Raw genomic sequence first — 19,528 nt, forward strand, 5'->3', positions numbered from 1 at the left:
AAGGGTATCTAGAAATAAGCCTGGGTCCAAGTTGTGAAAGCTAGCAGACACTGATTCTCAGAGATGGGGGGTATTTTTAACTCCAATTAATAATTACTTGTCTGGGGCACCTGGGTGGCTCAGTCGGTTAAGCATCTGCCTTCGGCTCAGGTCATGATTCCAGAGTCCCAGGATCGAGTCCCACATCAGACTCCCGGTTCAGCGGGAAGTCTGCTTCTCCCTCTGCCCTGCACCCTGCTCGTGCTCTCTCTCGTGCTCTTAAATAAATAAAGTCTTAAAAAATAATAATTAAATGTCTGGGGACATTTAAGTTGTTCACTTTAGAATTTCTGATTTATTAGATGTTAAGCACTGATAAAAAAAAAAATCTAGAAGAAACACTGTTTAGTAGACCAAGAAGATTAAGCATTGAAGTTTACAAAAACCAAAATACAGTTGCTAATAATAAACTGGCAGCCTATCCCTCCCCATATTGAGAAACAGAAAATAACATGGGAAATAGAGAATACCCGGATCAGATTTAAAGTCCAAGAGACTTCCTCATATAAACACTAAGCTTCTGTGATCTATTGATTTAATGGTTAAACTAGGTTTATAAAACAAGAACTGACAATACATGCTAAATTGCCCTGGCAAAGACAAAACCTCAGAACATTGGAGTGGTAGTTTCCAAAATGTTCATGTCAGTTAACAACCTGGGGTCATCTACCTTTGTACTTTTAGTTTCTCTTGATAAGCGTGGTTCCAGTACTGCAAAATGTTTACCAGTCACATGAAGGCATTGCAGTACTCCTGCACCTTAACAAGAACGTGAAACATTTCTTTCTAATCAGTTTACTTTGAAACAAAGAGCCACATACAGTTAAAGTTCTGTCTTCTTCCTTTGAAGGATTAACCCTTTTTCCAGCCAAAGTTCATTAAAAATTCTTTATTATATTCTCTTATCCAGAGAATAAATTTTATAAACATAGATTATTTTAAAATATTGTAGCAGTAGTCTTTTGGTAGGTAATTTGATTAGTAGAATTATAAATACAAAAAGAGAAAAGGATTACCAGAAATAAGACATTATTTCTAACAAAGCTTCAGGAAGATCTTGATTATTAAAACCCTTTGTATCTTACAAGTTTTGCATATATGATTTTAGCTCTTCAGAGCCCTCTACCAATAAGGCACATGCAATAGTAAAAAATTTGCTACTGCAGCCTTGGGGAACATCTCGTAGTGTTATGTTGGTGCTTCTCTGACAAAATACACTTTAAATCAAGACAGTCACATATTTATGTACATTCTAAATTCCAAGTATAAATACTGCAATTGAACTGATGGACTGAAATAAAATCATAAATCCTTAGATTAGCCATAGTAGCCTCATTATTTAAATTTCGTAAAAATATGAAATGTTAACACAGGTGGAATGAAAGCTGACTTTATGAAAGCTCAGACACTGAAACTAAACATGAAATTGCAAGCTGTGATACGGAGTGATTCTGTTACGAAGCAGCATCCCCTCATTGTATAAATAGCAATGAGCTACTGTTTTTCTTAAAACCAGACTAATGATGGTTTTGATGATCAACTGTGTCCTTTATCCTATCCATGACTCAAAATGGAGGACTCTTACCGTCCCTTGATTTTTTAGCTTGCTTAAGACGAGCCCTGGAAAAGAAAAAGATGACTGAAATATTATCTGCGGGAGTATCATTTCCTTACTGCAGATAATCCTTGATAACAACAGGAACCTCTGATTCAGGCCGATTGCAAGAGATTCCATGTCAGTGTCTTGTAAGGTTCCCGTGCTCCTGGAGAACATCATGCAAACTTCTTCTTAGTGGCTGTGAACCTCTCCATGTACTATAAATCAGAAAAGAAGAATATGTGGTATTTTGGCACAAGCAAATACTAGCCTATTTTTTGATTAGGATTTTGTGGGTTTTTTCATTTAGCTTTTTATTGGATATGGTCTTTCTCATTTCCTACAAAATCGACCTAAGTGCAAAGTTAAAGCACATAGCTTTGGGGGTTTTCCCTATATTTTAATAGGACACCCATCAAAAGACAAAAAAAGCTTTACAATAAGCTATCTGGAGGAAAAGTTATCTTGGCACAATACCATTTGGCTAATTTTTAGAATCCACCTCCAAAATGGGGAACAAATCCTGTTGACATAAACAGGATTATGCATACATCCTGTGGCTATAAACGTTCCTGTGGGTTACTTCACCATTGTCATCTCTGGAATAGCGATGAAGTACACGAATACGTACCTTATCATACCCTTCCAGTTCTCGAAGTTTCTTTATTTCAAAAAGGTTGCCTTCCACAGCAAGCAGACAGATCTGGGAATCACTGAGAATGCTCTGTGGTAGCATACTGAGCTCAAGACAGTTCTCTTCCAGGCGAAGAACTTTAAGGCGAGGACAGCAAGATATCTTTACTGAGATCTGAGATATCTATTGAACAACAACAAAAAAGAATCAGGAAAAAGCAAAAGCACTACTATAATTTTTTTTAACTAAATTAAAACAAAAACTTGACCATTTGTCCTAGTTCTTTCTTTTACTGCCTCCATTTTCTCACCACCTACTCACTCCCAAAGCCTGTGCTGTCTAGCTTCTGTTACTCCTCCACTTTTTGGAAAAAGATGCTGTTTGAAGGTTACCAGTGGCTTTTTAGAAACAAAAATGTTCTAATGAAAGCACGGTTGATTACAGAAAATTTGAGAGTCATAAGTTTAAAGAAGAAAGTTACCTCTGATCTGCCACCATAAACATTTTGGCGCATTTACACTTACTGCCAATCTTTTACGTGTAGACGCCGACCGCTACGCCGCCAGCATCAAGGATTCACTGTCCTCATTCCCTATTGGATTTGATTGTCATCTACCACTTCTTTGAAACTCCTCGTACCTAAGTACTGGACTTTTCTTCCTTTAAATTATTCCTGATTTTTGGCTCTCCCACCCCTTATTCCTATGGATGTTTTTCAAGCAGCAGTCTCTAATAAATATTGGATATTCTTTCTAAACTTCCTCCTAAAAAGCTCATCCTTTCTTAAAGCTATCATTTCTGTTAAGACCTGAAAATCTGTATCTACATATCTGCTCATGTCTATTCCACTCCTGTGTCTCCAATTTTTAGTAAAACATTTCTGTTGGGATGAGTCGCCATCATAATCAACTCAGTGTGTCCACTCAGTAGCACCACTCTTCTTTTAGGCCCTTGAACAATTATCTTTAATTCATTAACCTCTTTTTCCCTTTAAATGCTCCAAGCCACCAAATTATACTTACTCTGCCTAGTATCATTTCATCACCTGGGAACTTGTTAGAAATACAAATTCTCAGGCGCCTGGGTGGCTCAATTGGTTCAGCGTCCAACTTTTGATTTCGGCTCAGGTCATGATCTTAGGGTTGTGATACGGAGCCCCACGTTGGACTAACGTTCATCTGGGAGTCTTCTTGAGATTCTCTCCCTCTCCCTCTACCCCTCCCCCTGCTTCTGTGTGCACGTGTGCGTGCTCTCTCTAAAGTAAATACTAATCTTTTTGAAAAAATGTAAATTCTCATACCCCCACTCCAGACCTACTCAATTACAAACACGGAGGGTGGGGACCCAGTGATCTCTTCACAAGCTCTTCTGGTTAATGTGGTGCACACTAAAATCAGAACCAGTGATTATAGGACAGGAGCCCAGGTGAATGGGGTAAGTGCGCAACTAGTTCTTGAATAATGTTTTCCCAGAAGTTTTTTTTCAGATATTCACAACTTTCTTTCCAAAAAGCTCAACATACAAGAATATCCACTTTCATGGAAAAGGTGAGCCAATCTCCTCAAAGAAAGACTGAATTTTATCATAATGTAAGATTACTACAATCTAGAACAGTTTCGTACAATAAAACTTTGCAGTGATTGAAATCTGTATCTTTGTGGTTCGACATGGTTGCCACATATGGCTGTATTTTTGAAATACAGCTAGTGGCAACGGAGGAATTTAATTTTTAAATCTAATTTAAATGAATTTTAACAGCCATATGTGGCTGTTGTATTGGACTGTGCAAATCTAGAACTGTAGGCACTAAAAAATTAAAGGCCACCTAGTCTCACTATGTTTAATGTTTCATCATTTAAGCCTTATGCTAGACCAAGGATTATTTCTCTGGTCAGATACATATTAACCGAAGAGCTTCCAGGGTAATGGAAACAAATTTCAAATATTCTAATTAAAGCTGTCCAAAACCAAAATGGGCCAGAAAGCCTGTCAGTTCTGAATTTTCAATAAAAGGGCACACTCGACAAAGATGTCGAAAAGGGGACAATGAATTATCTCTTTTGTCCAACTCCAAGAACCTATGAGTTAAAGCCTCTTTTCCACTCTACCTGACATAGCTCCTTGCTAGATGATTAGAAGCATATTTGAGGAGGGTCTGAATTCTTCAAGATTTGCGAGACAAGTTTAACTTTTGAAATTATCTCACCCTATCACCCATCCCACTCTCCTAAAAACACCTACTCACACACACACACACACACACACACACACACACACACACATTCCATAGCACTTTGAGCTTTGAAATTAGTCCAGCCCATAGACTATACCACTCTTCTAGCCTCTGATACCCAGCTCCATGACTACAGTTTAGAGAAGAATGGATTATACAGGAGACTGTAAACCCACATGATGTAGGAAAAAACCCTTAAGCTCTGGACCTGGTTCTGGTTGAGATTGAGTTCGATGACCTGCAGCTCCCCCACTATGTCAGGTATGCTCCGAATCTGGTTCTTGGACAGATCCACCACATCCAAGTGCCGGAGGCTACAGAGTTGCGGTGGTAGTGCTCGTAGCTGGTTCCCAGAGAGGCTCAGGGTCTTGAGGGCTGCCAGTTGCCCAAAGGTAGATGGTAGCTCTCTCAAGTGATTGTTGTTTAGGCTTAGCATCTCTAGTTTTTTCAGATTGCATAACTCCTCAGGAAGAACAGCTGGCAAAGAAAAAAATTAAAAACCTGAATCTGACACAGCTGAGACACACCTTAGACAAAGTTTAGAAAAACTATATGGCCGTCTTATATGCCTCCTATCAATACACATAAAATTCCCACATGTTGTGCCATTTTAAAGTATTGCATTTTACCAACATAGTCTTCAGAAAGTGAGGGTGCCGTCAAAATACAGGAAAGCATTTATGTGTATATTGGGCTCCTTTTGTTTAAAGGACCTCTGCAGAATCTGACAGCAATTTTGTGGGATTTGTTAGGCCTTCCCCCTTCCCATTCCATCCCCCTTTCTAAATTAGCAGCAAAATTAGCTCTGTTTTACATTATATCCCAAAGATGGTCTTCCCTTTCAAGTCCAAATTAAGCCAGTACCAATCATTACACCACCAGAGGAGGCATGTAGATGTAATACAAGAGAGCTTCAAGGACTCTGACATCCTCCTGCGTCTTGAGCTCTCAGAACGGTTTCATAACAACAACAACAAAAAAATCAGCTTGTAAGAGAAAACCACCCTTCTTAACAGCTGATCACTAGCAAAGCTTCCCCGGCGCAAAAGCCATACTCAGTTTGTTGTTGTTCAAGGAGAGGCTCTTCAGCAGAGTGAACTTCCCTATGATCATAGGCGGTAGGCTCTCGATCTTGTTGTTGGACAAGTCGATGGTCCTTAGATTGCTGGTCAGCTTCTGCAACTCTGAGGGGAACTGGAGAAAGGGGTTCACAGCGCCGAGAATTCCTCACCGATTAACTTCACCACCCCGCCGTCCCTCTCCCTTTAATTTCCCTGGTCGGTCCCCTCCCAGTCTCACCTCGGTCAGCCCACGGTCCTTAAGCTGAAAGACACCAGTTTTCTGCGCGGTTTCCACATGAGCGCGGAGAGCACTGTTTCCCATCCTAGGGCCGCGGCTCAGGTCCCTGCGGGAAGGAAGCGCAGCTGTCACCACTCAGTCCAGGCATCCAGGCATCCAGGCATCCAGCCACCCCATCCGCCTCTCGGCTGGGTCTCGTGCCCAAGCTGTCACCTCCTGCCGACTCCTAGATCTTGGGGACCAACTAAAAGTGGCAAGGAAGAAAGGCAAGAACAGCCCGACAACCACGGCCAACAGCTTTTACAGCTGTTCCGAGGCCTGACGCCGCTTGGAGCCTACTAACGATCAGGGAGCGCCGGACTCATCTCCTACCCCTCAGCTCACAGCAGGCTCAGCAAAGGAAGACCGCGGCCCGCGCTCGCCCGGGATGCGTTCCCCGGGCTTCCGCCCGGGCTGAAACGCCCTGTGATGTCATCGATCCGCGCCGCGCGCTCGCCGTGCCTTCCACTCACTCGTCGCGCCAGCCCGGGAGGTGGGTCCCAGCCATGGCTGCTGCGAACCCCTGGGACCCCGCGTCCGAGCCAAGTGCTGCCGGGCTACTGCTGGGCCATTTCGTAGCTTCGGGGATGGTCACTCAGGTGCGTGGGCGGCGATGGCGTCATTAAGGGGGTGCTCGCGGTGGCGACAGAAGATGGCTGTGAGGTGGTGGTGCTGGGCAGCGGGCGTGTGTGTGAGGATGCTGGGTGGGGGTGGTGCTGGAGTAGAGGCGGATGGAGGCCCTTCCAGGCAACAGTAGTGACGGCTCTGCAGTGGTTGTGCGAAAGTGGGGCTCCGAGTAGAGGATGTTTCAAGTGTCTGCCGGCTAGTTATCCTCGGTCAGCTCGTGAGAGATAATAAAGATCAGCCTTCCCCCGCTTTTTCTCACCCAGTGATACCGCCTCTATATTGTAATGGGTGCTGGGGTTGGGAAATACGGGTAGTGTGAAAACACAAATGTCCCCAAACAACGCTTGTTTGTGTGAGGTATTGAAGCATATTTGGGGCGGGAGACGCTGGGTACAGGAGAACGTCCGGGAAAGCATGCAACTTTAAAGGCAAAAAATAATAATAAAATAAAATAAAGAAATTTCTTTAAATGGCGAGAAAGACTTGAAAGACCTTGGAACGTGAATGCAGGAGGGGAGTAATTATCAGAGAAGAGGCAAATGAGTCCCAGCGTTTGTAGTTCTAGGTTCCGCAAGAAGAACAGGTTCATATGCCAAAGTGAAACGAGCCAATAGAGGGAGAAATTAAAGATATGAGGGAATAATGGAATCCAAGTGGCAGAAGTGACGAGGGAATGGGAAAAGTGAGCTTGAGGGAAAGAAATTTTGAGATAACGAGCAAGTTGAGGATTTTCGCTAAAAAGGAAACGGAGAAGTAGAAAGGTAAAATCATCCGCAGAGATTAGCTGTATGAACATGATGGAAAATTTATGGAAAGTACATAACTTCGTATACTTAGAAGAGTCATTAGAGAATTGTACCTTACACTATTTTTTTAAGATTTATTTATTTTATTAAAGAGAGAAAGAGGTTGGGGAGGGGCAGAGGGAAAGAATCTCAAGCCAACTCCTTGCTCAACTGAGCAGGAGGTGGGGCACCATACCAAGGCCTTGAGATTAGGACCTGAGCCGAAATCAGAAGTGGGAGGCTTAACCCAGGGAGCCACCCAGGCGCCCCTTCTGCACACTATTTTTAAGATAAAGTAAAGGGGCGCCTGGGTGGCTCCGTTGGTTAAGCCTCCGAATCTTGACTCTTTATCTCTGGGTAGGGCCCTGGGTTAGAGCCCCACTTGGGGCTCTGCGCTCAGCAGGGAGTCTACTTGACGCTTCTCCTCACCCTCTGCCCCTCCTGCTCGCTTATGCGCGCGCTCTCGCTCTCTCTCTCTCTCTCTCAAATAAATAAATAAATCCTTTTTTTTTTTTTTTTAATGAAGAAACTAAGGCGTAAGGAGACCAAGAAATTTACCCAGGGTCACTCAACCAGTGAAATAGATCCCTTTTCTGACACATTGTATCATCTCTAAGATGAACTGTGATAAATGATACTATGACACTATCAGAGTTTAAACTTCTGATGAATTCTTGTAGACTAACTGAGGTTCCAGTAACCAGACCTTAAGGATTTGGTGGGGGGAGGGGTACAAATGAATGCATTGGAAAATAGGCAGAACATAACTACAGCACTCCCCCAGTTCTTGCCTTCTTTTCTTATCTCTGTGTTTTCTTCCTACCAAATAGCCTGGTAGTCTCACTTGCATTGTTTAGTTCTGTAACAAAGTAACTTGGTAAACTCATGCTGTAAGACATTTGGGACTTATCCCTCTAGAGCGTATCAGTAGAAGAAATAAACACCTAAGAGAATTTTGACATTGACAAGTCAGCTATTTGTTGGGGTAGAAGTTGTTTTGAAGAGGATCTGCCTAGTGTCCTTCAAGTAGCACTAATTAGTTACCTGTTTTGCCTACAGGTAGAATCTGCCCATCCATAGTTCTTTAAGACCATTTTACGATCTAAATACACTACTAGTCCCCATGAGGAAACTTTACAGATTTATAGTATGATTTTACCTTAAGCAAACTTTACATATGAAAACCTGTTTTTATTAGAAGGATTTAGCATTGGTTCTTTTAAAATGATGTTATACGATCTCTTTAGTCTATCCCTTAAGTGCACATGATCCCACGTGCATTAAAAAAATCAAGTGATGGGGCGCCTGGGTGGCACAGCGGTTAAGCGTCTGCCTTCGGCTCAGGGCGTGATCCCGGCGTTATGGGATCGAGCCCCACATCAGGCTCCTCCGCTATGAGCCTGCTTCTTCCTCTCCCACTCCCCCTGCTTGTGTTCCCTCTCTCACTGGCTGTCTCTATCTCTGTCAAATAAATAAATAAAATCTTTAAAAAAAAAATCAAGTGATGCTTAAAATTGTGATATGATGCAACTCTTCCAGAAAACATAGCTCGTTTGAGTTTTGTTTTGTTTTGATCTATCCGCTGGGGAATGATTTAGTGAAAGAAAGGTATAGGTAACTCTCTGTAGGATAAATGGGGTATTTGTTTTCTTTTATGCCCTAGGACTGCTTTAGTGGCCTTATATCCTACCTATTTTTCTGGCAAGCTTTAGTGAGTCATGGTAGCTTAATCAAATACATGCACATACACTATATAGAGATGTATATAGACATATATAAATAGTTTATTTATATATTTATATGTATGTTTATACATTTATATATATAAATCTTATTTTCTCAGTGTGTCCTGCCCACTTCTGTATCCCCCCCCCATTTTAAAGCCTCTGCTTTTAATTTCTCTGCTATACTGCCTCCCTTTTAATGTCCCTCAGCTAGAATTGAGTATGAAGTAAAAGGACAAAAAAGAAGAAAGGATGCCCAAAGACACACACACACACACACACACACACACACACACGTATATATACACATATATATATACATATATATGTAGTACACAGTATTAACAGGATTTTTATATTATACATAAAAGTCCTGGATTTCAACTTCTTGTACCTAGCAACAGAATGAACAGAAATACCTTAAACAGACTCCCTTGTTCAGGATCCTTTCATTTTCAGTGTCCCTTTACCCTACTGGTATGTAAGGTATATAGTATATAATGGCAGTAGTCAACAGTAAAAACTTTTATATATTCCCCAATCCTTCCCTTTTTTAAAAAAGATATAAGGCTAAGTCACAATCCTCAAATAGTTAGAATTTCTGTTAATTAGAGAAATTTGGCTACTCTTTCTTTCCTCTCTCATTTTGGCTCTCCCTTGAACATTCTTGTTTTTCCATTGGTTTCTCTTACATGTTTTTGGCTAAGCTCCATTACCCTACTGTTGAACCCAACAGTTTACTAGTTTGCATGTGTGCAGTTAAGATTAGCATATACACAGGGAGGGATGAAGAGATACCAGAGAATGAGTAAGTTACAATGAGAAAAAGGAGATGTTTTACTTTTCATTTACCTTCTACCTAAGAGAGAGCAGAAAGAAGAGTTAAAGAGTTATGCTGATATGATGGAGATGCAAGAGATTAGATTCATCCTCATTTCAGTCATGATATATATTTATAGAATGAAGTTAAACTAATACTTTGCTCTCCCAAACCTCAGTTTTGCCAGCAGTAAAATATCTTGTGTTATCTTCCTCATTGAATGGCAAATCTATCTGTCCAGTCACTGGATCCTCATTGATCCTCAGAGTCAATATTGACTTTATCCCTGGTACCCCATATCAACCAGGATTTATCAATTTCATCTCTCCAGGGATTCGCATCTCTGCCTTCCTTTTCCTTTGTAACTGTTACTGACCTGGTCCACGTTCTCATCTTCTCACCTGGAATGCTGTAGTAGCCACTTGTCTAAATATTCAACTTCCAGTCCCATCTCTCACTTAGTATTTTCGTTTGTTTTATGTTGTTGGCTAGTTACCAGAGTGGTGGGGGTGAGTTTTGTTTGTTTTTTAGTGGTGGTTTTTTTTTTTAATAGATTTTATCTATTTATTTGAGAGAGAGCATGAGCGGGTTGAGGGGCAGAGGGAGAAGCAGACTCCCTGTTGAGCAGGGAGCCTGATGGGAGGCTTGATCCAATGTGGGGCTCGATCCCAGGACTCCAGGATCATGACCTGAGCCAAAGGCAGATGCTTAACTGACTGAGCCACCCAGGCGCCCCAGTGGTGGGGTTTTTCGGTGGTAAAATAGTCATAAAATTTACCATTTTAACCAACTTAAAGTGTACAGTTCAGTGGCATGAAGTACAGTCACAATGTTGTGAAACTATTTTCAAAACTTTTTTTTTAACCAACCCCAAAGAAAAGCCCATACTCATTAAGTAGTCACTCCCTGTTCCTTACTGCCCTCGCAGCCTCATTAGTTTTATTTTCCATACTATCCCCATTTAAATTTTTAAAATATATATATGATCATGTTACATCTTCAGCAGGAAACCTTTAATTGCTCTTATTTTCTGCATTATAATTGCTTGTCATAGCTATCAAGATCTTCCACGATTACGCAGGAAACTATGTTTTCGGATTCATCTTCCCCTTCTTTTCACATCAATGTTAGTACTAGAATAGCTTTTCCTTCCCATCTATCCTTGAATCTTTGATTGCCTAACTCAATAAATGCTTATAAAATTGGTTATCACTGGGGGCACCTGGGTGGCTCAGTCGTTAAGCGTCTGCCTTTGGCTCAGGGCGTGATCCCAGAGTCCCGGGATCGAGCCCCACATCAGGCTCATCCACTGGGAGCCTGCTTCTTCCTCTCCTGCTCCCCCTGCCTCTCTCACTGGCTGTCTCTCACTCTCTGTCAAATAAATAAATAAATAAATAAATACATCTTTAAAAAAAAAACTGGTTATCACTGGTCAGCAAATTTTTGCTATTAAGGACCAGAGGGTAAGTATCTGAGGCTTTTAGGTCAGTAGGGTTGCATCTAGTCTATTGTAGTTGAAAGAAGCCAGAGATAATAAATGAAATGAATGGGTTCAGTTGAGTTTATTCTGGACCCTGAAATTTGAACTTCATGTTGTTTTCATGTGTCACAAAATACCGTTTTTCTTTTTATTTTCTCCCCCAGCATTAAAAAATATAGAAACCATTCTTAGCTTATGGGCTGTACAAAAACAGGCAGTGGGCTGCATTTAGTTCATGGACTATCATTTCCCAACCCTTTGCCTATATGATCTCTAAAGATCTCTAAATGTACTAATATTCTTGAAAAGAAGAGGATACAGAAAATTATGGATGAAGCCAGGGGATGTACAATATTCTTATTCTGAAGTAACCTGAAATTTAAGGTGGCAATATATGCAAGCAATATTTTGCATGGAATTAAAGGGTAAAAAAGAGGGGGTAAGCTTTTTAGAAGAATAATTCCACCTGGACAAGACATTCTTTTAAGAGAGTGAGTATGTGAAAAAGAGACAGTATGAATGAGTTATAGCCAATAGAGCTATAACCTTAAACTATCATTTAATGAATGATAAATGATTCTATGGTGGGAAAGTATTTGATTTTAGGCCCAGGAAGGTCAGAGACTACGTTTTGTTGATTTGTAAAGAGGTAATTCAACAACCTCAAGCTCATCCTTCTTAACCTTATCAGCCTTCTCCGATAAGCTGTCACTAATGCAGATGTACTGTGCATAGTACTTTCGGAAATAGGACAAAGTGATTAAGTCTTGTTTGTTTTTCTTATTTTTTAAATATTTGGCCAAAGGATTTGTGATAGTGAATATTCAGTGCTTTTTTTTTTTTAAGGAACTTTTTTTTTTTTTTTTTTTTTTTAAGATTTATTTAAGGGTGCCTGGGCGGCTCAGTCAGCTAAGTGTCTGTCTTCAGCTGGGGTCATGATCCTAGAGTCCTGGGATTGAGCCCCGTGTTGGGCTCCCTGCTCTCACTCTCTCTCAAATAAATAAATAAAATCTTAAGAAAAAAAAGATTAATTAATTAATTAATTTATTTATTTATTTGAGAATGAGAGAGCACACACAGGCTTAGGGGCATAGGGGGAGGGAGAGGAAGAGGGAAAGAATCCCAGGCAGACTCCACGCTGAGCACCGAGCATAACATGGGGCTCAATCTCAGGACCCCAAGATCATGACCTGAGGCAAAACCAAGAGTCCAGCACTTAACCTAGTGAGCTACTCAGGAGCCCAGATAGTGAATATTTTAAAAACAGGAAATATACATTGCTACTGTTACACTCTGTACTTCATTTTTCAAGGGCAGTGTCGGACATAATAAATCCTCATTTTTAAGCCTGTGGGTATGCTATTCCAATGCACACAGAAAGTTTTTGTGACACACGGCTGCTTTCTCTGTTCATTTACCAATAGGAGATGTTAAATATATCCAAGAAATCAGCTTCTTACTTTGCGAACTTCTCCAGACTACAGCAAATCACAAATATTCAAGCTGAAATCTACCAGGTAAATTTTGTTGGACTTTTTACTTTCTGTTTCTAGTACAGGAAAAAAAAAATCTTAATTGCTTCCAGCAGCAGTTCTCTTGCACTTAGAACATTGTCTAGCACATAGCTGGGTAAGCGTTTACTTTTTGTAGTAATAGTCATAGTAGTAGTTAGTAGTAGTAGCAGTAGCAGCAATAGGGCTTGAACACCAAAATGAAAATCTTCAGTAAATCCCCTGGGCTCTCATAACAAACCCTCCTCTCTCCCCCCAGATATTCATGGGTTAAAGACTTACTAAAGTTTAAGCCTTCAGGAAGCATTCTAAGTAAGCTAAATGTTATTTTTCTTCTTAATGTAGAAAAACCTGGAAATTGAACTTTTAAAACTAGAAAAAGATACAGCAGATGTTGTTCATCCTTCCTTTTTGGGTAAGTAGTTTAATGAAATGGGTAATCATTGGAATTTCAGCTTTTTCTTGGATTACCTTAAATAAGCACCAGGCAATAATATTATGATACACCATAATTTTTTCACGTTTGCCCCAAAGCTGATAAAGTCTTCTATTCTGTGCTTAAATAGAAGTCTTGTTGGTTTGACTAGTGCAAATAGCATAAATAGTGACCCAGGTGGGAGCTCCTCGAATTCGGGAAAGCTTGAAAGACAGAGAAAGGCTGGGGAACTTTCCAGATTAAAGGAGACTAGAGGGACTCAACAGCCAAAGCACAGTGTGGTCATGGATTGAATACTTGATTACAAATCTTTTTTGCTATAAGGGACATTATTGAGTTACTTGGTGATATATCAATATGGACTGTATTAAATACTGGTAGTATTGTACCAATGTTAAATTTTCCAAATTTTGGGTACCTGGGTAGCTTGGTTGGTTAAACATCTGCCTTTGGCTCGGGTCATAATCCCAGCATCCTGGGATCCAGTCCCACATCGGGCTTCTTGCTCAGCGGGAAGCCTGTTTCTCCCTTTTCCTCTGCCTGCCACTTCCCCTGCTTGTGCTCTCTCTGTCAAATAAAAAAATAAAAATATTTTTTTAAAAATTCTGAAATTGATACTTGTAGTTACATAAGAGTATGTTCCTATTTGGGGAAATACACGCTGAAGTTCTAGGGGTAAAAGTTCATGGTATCTCCAACTTATTCTCAAATGGGTCAGCAAAAATACATGTATTGAGTGTGTGGAGAAAGAAAAAAATGTAGGTAAATGTTAACAGTGAGTCTAGGTGAAATGTATGTGGGAGTTCAATGAAACTTTTCTGTAAGTTTGAAATTTTTCAAAATAAAAATTTAAAAGAAGAGTCAGTTGGTAGCCATTAAGTGAATTCTGGTCAAAATACTGAAATAATTAGAAATAGCTTATAAGACATGTTTATTTTTTAATTTCATGTAGATGTTAGAGGCAGCAATTAGAAAAGAGATTTTATGTGAAGAATACAGCTCTGGCTATAAAAACTGAACTAGGAGTAGAACTGAATAATGTAGACAAAGAATTTAGCACTGGATTTGGTTGTCAGCAAGCAAGTAAGAGAAAATCATTGATGGTAGACTGGGTTTTTTTTTTTTTTTATAATGATTTTTTATTATATTATGTTAGTCACCATACAGTACATCCCCGGTTTTCGATGTAAGGCTCGATGATTCATTAGTTGTGTATAACACCCAGTGCACCATGCAATACGTGCCCTCCTTACTACCCATCACCGGCCTATCCCATTCCCCCACCCCCTCCCCTCTGTAGCCCTCAGTTTGTTTCTCAGAGTCCACAGTCTCTCATGTTTCATTCCCCCTTCTGATTACCCCCCCTTTCTTTATCCCTTTCTTCCCCTACTGATCATTCTAGTTCTTATGTTCCATAGATGACGGTAGACTAGTTTTGATATTAAAGATAGCAAAGTGGAGATATTTAGGAGGGAAATAGATTAATTTTTGACATTGGTAGTGTCAAAGCAAAAAATAAATTATTAGTGATTTTAAAACTTGTCATATTGCTAACTGCTAACTATAATTACTGTTTCTGGTTTGTGTAGCTCAGAAGTGTCATACCCTGCAAAGCATGAATAATCATTTGGAAGCAGTGCTAAAAGAGAAGAGGTCCCTCAGGCAAAGACTGTTGAAACCCACATGCCAGGAAAACTTGCCTATTGAAGCTGTTTATCACAGGTTAAACTAAACAGTAGAAATTAATGGTTACACATATTTCCTGAGGGTATTTTTTGTTTAGACTAGTAGTTATTTCATAGCATAATTCATTAAGCAATATATTAGTGATTGTATCTGTTAACATTATTTTTAATGCTGATACATACAACCAGAAGGAGGATCTTTTGCTTTTTAAGAGTTAAGCTGTGGTGAAGAGAAAGGCATTCCTTTTGCCCACTGTGTTTTGGGGCTGATATAATGACTTCAGTAAAAGAAATTAGATCAATAACATATAGTAAGATGGGTAAAAATTCTTTTTATTATGTATAGACCATTTTTTCTATGAAGTGAACTTATTGTGTTAATGTTGCCTATATGTAAAAATTCTCTTAGGGAGTGTAAGCAGGGAGAGATGAAAGCTGAAAGAAAAAAAACCAAGTTCTGCTCTCATTTCTGCTGTTTGTATGCCTCAAAACCTTGGGCAAATGGTTTGTTTTAGCCTCAGTTTCCCAGTCCATAGAATGGGCATGCTTTCTGTTGCTATTTTCCTCATACGAGCATTGCATGTATAAAAATAAACAACAGTAAAGAAGCAAACATCTGGGGATCTGATAGCTAACTTTCTCCACCGGTGCCTCACTAGCTGACCCTTAGCAAATCAGTACCTCTCTTATGTGTCAGATTTGTTATTTTGTAGTAAAAGAATCAATGTAAAAATCCCATTCTTGTGGATATATTCAGTTATCTATTCAGTATAGTAAAATACCATTAATGTATATATTATACATTATATATGTCAGAAGAACTGAGTAATGATTTTAAAGCATTTTGCAAATGTGAAGATTCAAAGTGGTTTTAGGTGTAAGCAGTTTCAGTCAAGTACATTTATCCTTATGATCTTCACCCTTCATGGAGAATGAGTAGATTGAAATGGAATGAGATTTAATGTAGGGAAATTTCTTTACTTATATGAGAAAATTAAGTTTTGTCTATATTAGGTTGGGTACCAGATATCATTAGTGTTGTCTCTGTTTTTCTGTTTGGATGAAGAGTTAATTTCTGCTTAACGTGAAAGAAAATTACATTTTTATCACTGGTATTTCCATGAATGCAGAAAGGTTATTATTGGCTCACTGGGTTGATTGTAATTCTCTTATCTTATATTGAAAGTCCTAATTGAAAAGAAAAAAGAGAACACAAAATAACTAAAAAAAAAAAAAAAGTTGACTTTTTTCTCCCTCTTTTAGCTACATGGTACATTTGCTGGAATTGGCAGTAACTTTCATTGAAAGATTAGAAAACCATCTTGAAACAATTAAAAATATCCCTCATTTAGATGAAAATCTAAAGAAAATGGTGAGTATTAACAGTAGCATTTAAGTATCTCAACTACTTCACATTACATTTGGCTGTCTTTAGTTCTTTTATACTAGAATCTCAAATATGTGATCTTGTTGTTGAACTTTTTTTTTTTTTTCTTTCTTTTAAAGAGATGGAGAAGGCGGGGAGGGGTGGAAAGAGGGAGAGAGAATCTTAAGCACGCTCCATGCCCAGTGCAGAGTCTGATGGCAGGGTTTGATCTTATAACCCTGAAATCACGACCTGAGCCAAAATCAAGAGTTGGACACTTAACCAGCTGAGCCACCCAGGCGCGCCTTTGTTTAACTTTTTGATGGCTAATATTCTAAGTGAATTATTTTTAAAAATTAAGATGGCTTTTTTATAGTTTTTTTTAGAAGTCATTTTACATTGTTTTATTCTAGTATTTAATAAATATGTGTCTCTTTATTGTTCAAGGGTTTATGCTATAGGTATCAGGAAAGAGAAACAGATATGACCAGTCCCTGCCCTCACATTCTCAAGGTTTAGTGAGCTCTAAGATTCTCTATTTTATAATATTATTTTTGTGCAATGGATATAGCAGAGAATTGTAAAGAAGATGCTGTCTATTAAGCAAAAGAAAAGGGACGGATTGCTTCTACTTTAGGGAGATTGGGAGTAGAATGAGGGTAAGAATACTTCATTGAAGTTCGCATCAGAAAGAATAGTTTGGCCCAAAGCAATAGTGTGAGGGAAGACATGAAAATTAGCATTGGCAGTTTTGGGAGAAGAGTGGTACTCCACTTTGGCTGATACTTAAAGGTATTGAAAGGAAGATTAAATCAGGGTTAGTTTATGGAATGCCTTGAAAACCAGACTAAGAAGTTTAGACTTTATTACAGAATACTGGGGAACATTCAACAGTTTAAATGGTTTTTTGGTTTATTTTGTTTTTTTAGAGAAGGGCACAGAGGAGTGACTTGATGAGAATTACACTTTAAAGGAGAAAATATTGGATAGAGTAGACTGAGTCACTCAAAGTATGGGCAGAGAGCTCAGCATCATCTGGAACTTGTTAGAAATGCAGAATTGCAGACTTATTCACCTTAGACCTTCAGAATCTGAATCTATAATTTAGTAAGTTCCTCATGTGATTCCTATACCCATTGAAGTTTGATAAACTATAGGTTAGAGGACTAGGCAAATGAACCAAAGGCAGAGAAACTTGGAGAATATAAATACAGGTATTCAGATAGAAGCTTTAAAGCATAGGAAAACAAAAGATTATGTAGACTTTGAGATTTGGGATGTCAAATTTCTAGAATGCATCTACTCTTTAGACAAGGGGCACATCCATAGTAATGAAGTAGCTAGCCTTGCTGACTTGAGGGTGTGTAGGATCAAGAAATCAAAAAAGCTAATGACTTTGTTTTCTGACATGCCTTCCACAGAGAGTAAATCTTCAATCATTGTTGAATTGCAGTTAAATCGAGTCTGAGATATTGAATATACATTCAGGTGGAGATATTCAATGGACAAATATGGGACTGAATTTTAAGAAGGTGGTAGGTTTTACAATATAGATTTTGGGTCATCTGCTTTGAGGTGATAATTGAAGACAAAGGAGAGGTGAACTCAAAGAAAAAGGATGTTCTGTAATAAATGGGGAGAATACAATTTTAAGAAGCCTTTTGTATTAAGGGGCTAGAAAAAAGAGGGGCTAGAAAAGGTCAGGTGTGAATTTTTGGTTTCATAACCATTTATGATATAATAATGATTATTGATGACAGATTAATTTCTCCTGTTTTCCCCTTCTTTCAAACACTACAGAGCTTGGCTTTAGCAAAAATGGATATGTTGGTGACTAAGACAGAAGAACTGGCAGAGAATATACTCAAGTGGCGAGAACAACAAAAGGAAGTTTCCTCTTGTATCCCTACAATACTAGCAGAAGATTATCTTCATAAACATGATGTTACCATGTCTCTACCTTTTACTTCTAAAGTTCATGTCCAAACTGTTAATGCCAAGTGATTGTCAACTGTTTATTTTTGCCTAATTCTATGTAATTATGTGAAGTCTTTTTCTAGCCAGTTGTAATATGGGCATTTATAGGGCTCTGCTGCTAGTAGTACTGGAAGAGCCCTCTATATTGAAGTACTAAGATTCCAAGTTCATTAAGACCAAATTGAGTTTCCTTTGTTTTTCATATATTTTCATTCTACTTTTCAGTAAAACTCTTGAAAATCAAATATAACTATGACAGTTTATTAACATGAGTGCATTAGCCATATCTTAGACAGCAGACTGTATTATGTCTTTTTTTTAAAATGCTTGTTTCTGAATTAGAAGAGTCTTCTTGCAAGTGAAAGTATGTCGATTTTTCCTGTGGGATAGTTACTAAGTGTAGAGAAAAAAGCAAACATAACAGGCCTGACTGCTGTCCTTTGAAAGGCTTGCTTACAAAGTTGGTCCTTGCCTGGCTTCTGGCAATTTAGATTTCACGAGCGTTCCTTCCACTATCACCGATAAGAGTTGCTCACTATGACTGAAGTGTTTGTACACTGTGGTTTGCGCTGAACACCTTTCCTTCTGAGAGTCAAGAATTTTGGTACATGCTATGCAAAATAATAACCCTGGGCACTGCATTTCTAATGAGCTTTCATGAAAGACGTTTCACACATGTTACACCTCAGTTGCTGCGGGAATTAAATATATCTTGTGTGACTCCACTAACAGAAGACTCTGGAAGCTCTTGGATTCCCCTGGACTTTGTCCCTTCTACCTTTTCCCTTTGCTGTTTTACTTTGTATGCTTTTGTTGTAATAAATCATGGTCATGGATACAGTGATATGCTGAATCCTGTGAGTCCTCAAAACATCAAACCTCTGGGGGACAGGGTCTTCAAAACCCTGAGACATGAAGAAATTCCTGAGGGTGTTCACTGGCAGCCTTACAAATAGGCAAAGAAGAAAGGTAAAACAAAGAACAGAAAAAGGCACGTTATAGTAAAACTTAGACATTTACTTTACAAAATGCTCAGATATTTTACCTGAGATTATTGTATATATAAAAGAGAGCAGTACATTGGGGCTCCTGGGTGACTCAGTCAGTTAAGCTTATGATCTTAGGGTCCTGGGATTGAGCCCTGTGTCGGGCTCCGTGCTCAGTGAGGAGTCTGCTCGAGATTCTCTCTCCCTCTCCTTCTGCCCCTCCCCTCTCTGTGCTCTCTCGCACTCTCTCCCAAATAAATAAATAAATCTTTCTTTTAAAAAAAGTGGTA

The 19,528-nt window shown here is 39.2% G+C and overlaps 2 protein-coding genes across 3 annotated transcripts; one reads left to right on the forward strand and one right to left on the reverse strand.

The window, feature by feature from the left end:
• Positions 1-913: 913 nt before the first annotated feature.
• Positions 914-6,289, reverse strand: LRRC57 (leucine rich repeat containing 57). Of its 2 annotated transcripts, none has more exons than XM_008702188.2 (6): positions 6,175-6,289; positions 5,803-5,908; positions 5,559-5,697; positions 4,712-4,980; positions 2,268-2,453; positions 914-1,854 (listed from the first exon to the last, which is right to left on the reverse strand). In XM_008702188.2, the coding sequence occupies exons 2-6, from the start codon at positions 5,884-5,886 to the stop codon at positions 1,813-1,815; spliced, it is 720 nt and encodes a 239-aa protein (XP_008700410.1). In that variant the 5' UTR covers positions 5,887-5,908; positions 6,175-6,289; the 3' UTR covers positions 914-1,812. The 2 variants fall into 2 exon arrangements, with proteins under 2 accessions (XP_008700410.1, XP_008700411.1); XM_008702189.2 differs by lacking the exon at positions 6,175-6,289 and adding an exon at positions 6,016-6,168.
• On the forward strand, positions 6,283-19,096 carry HAUS2 (HAUS augmin like complex subunit 2). Its single transcript, XM_008702187.2, has 6 exons — positions 6,283-6,440; positions 12,702-12,794; positions 13,134-13,203; positions 14,814-14,946; positions 16,173-16,281; positions 18,076-19,096. Exons 1-6 carry the CDS (start codon positions 6,348-6,350, stop codon positions 18,277-18,279), a joined length of 702 nt encoding a protein of 233 aa, XP_008700409.1. The 5' UTR covers positions 6,283-6,347; the 3' UTR covers positions 18,280-19,096.
• Positions 19,097-19,528: the final 432 nt, after the last annotated feature.

This window comes from Ursus maritimus, unplaced genomic scaffold (genome assembly GCF_017311325.1).
Source record: "Ursus maritimus isolate PB19 unplaced genomic scaffold, ASM1731132v1 scaffold_35, whole genome shotgun sequence".
In the NCBI taxonomy this organism is placed as follows: Eukaryota; Metazoa; Chordata; class Mammalia; order Carnivora; family Ursidae; genus Ursus; species Ursus maritimus.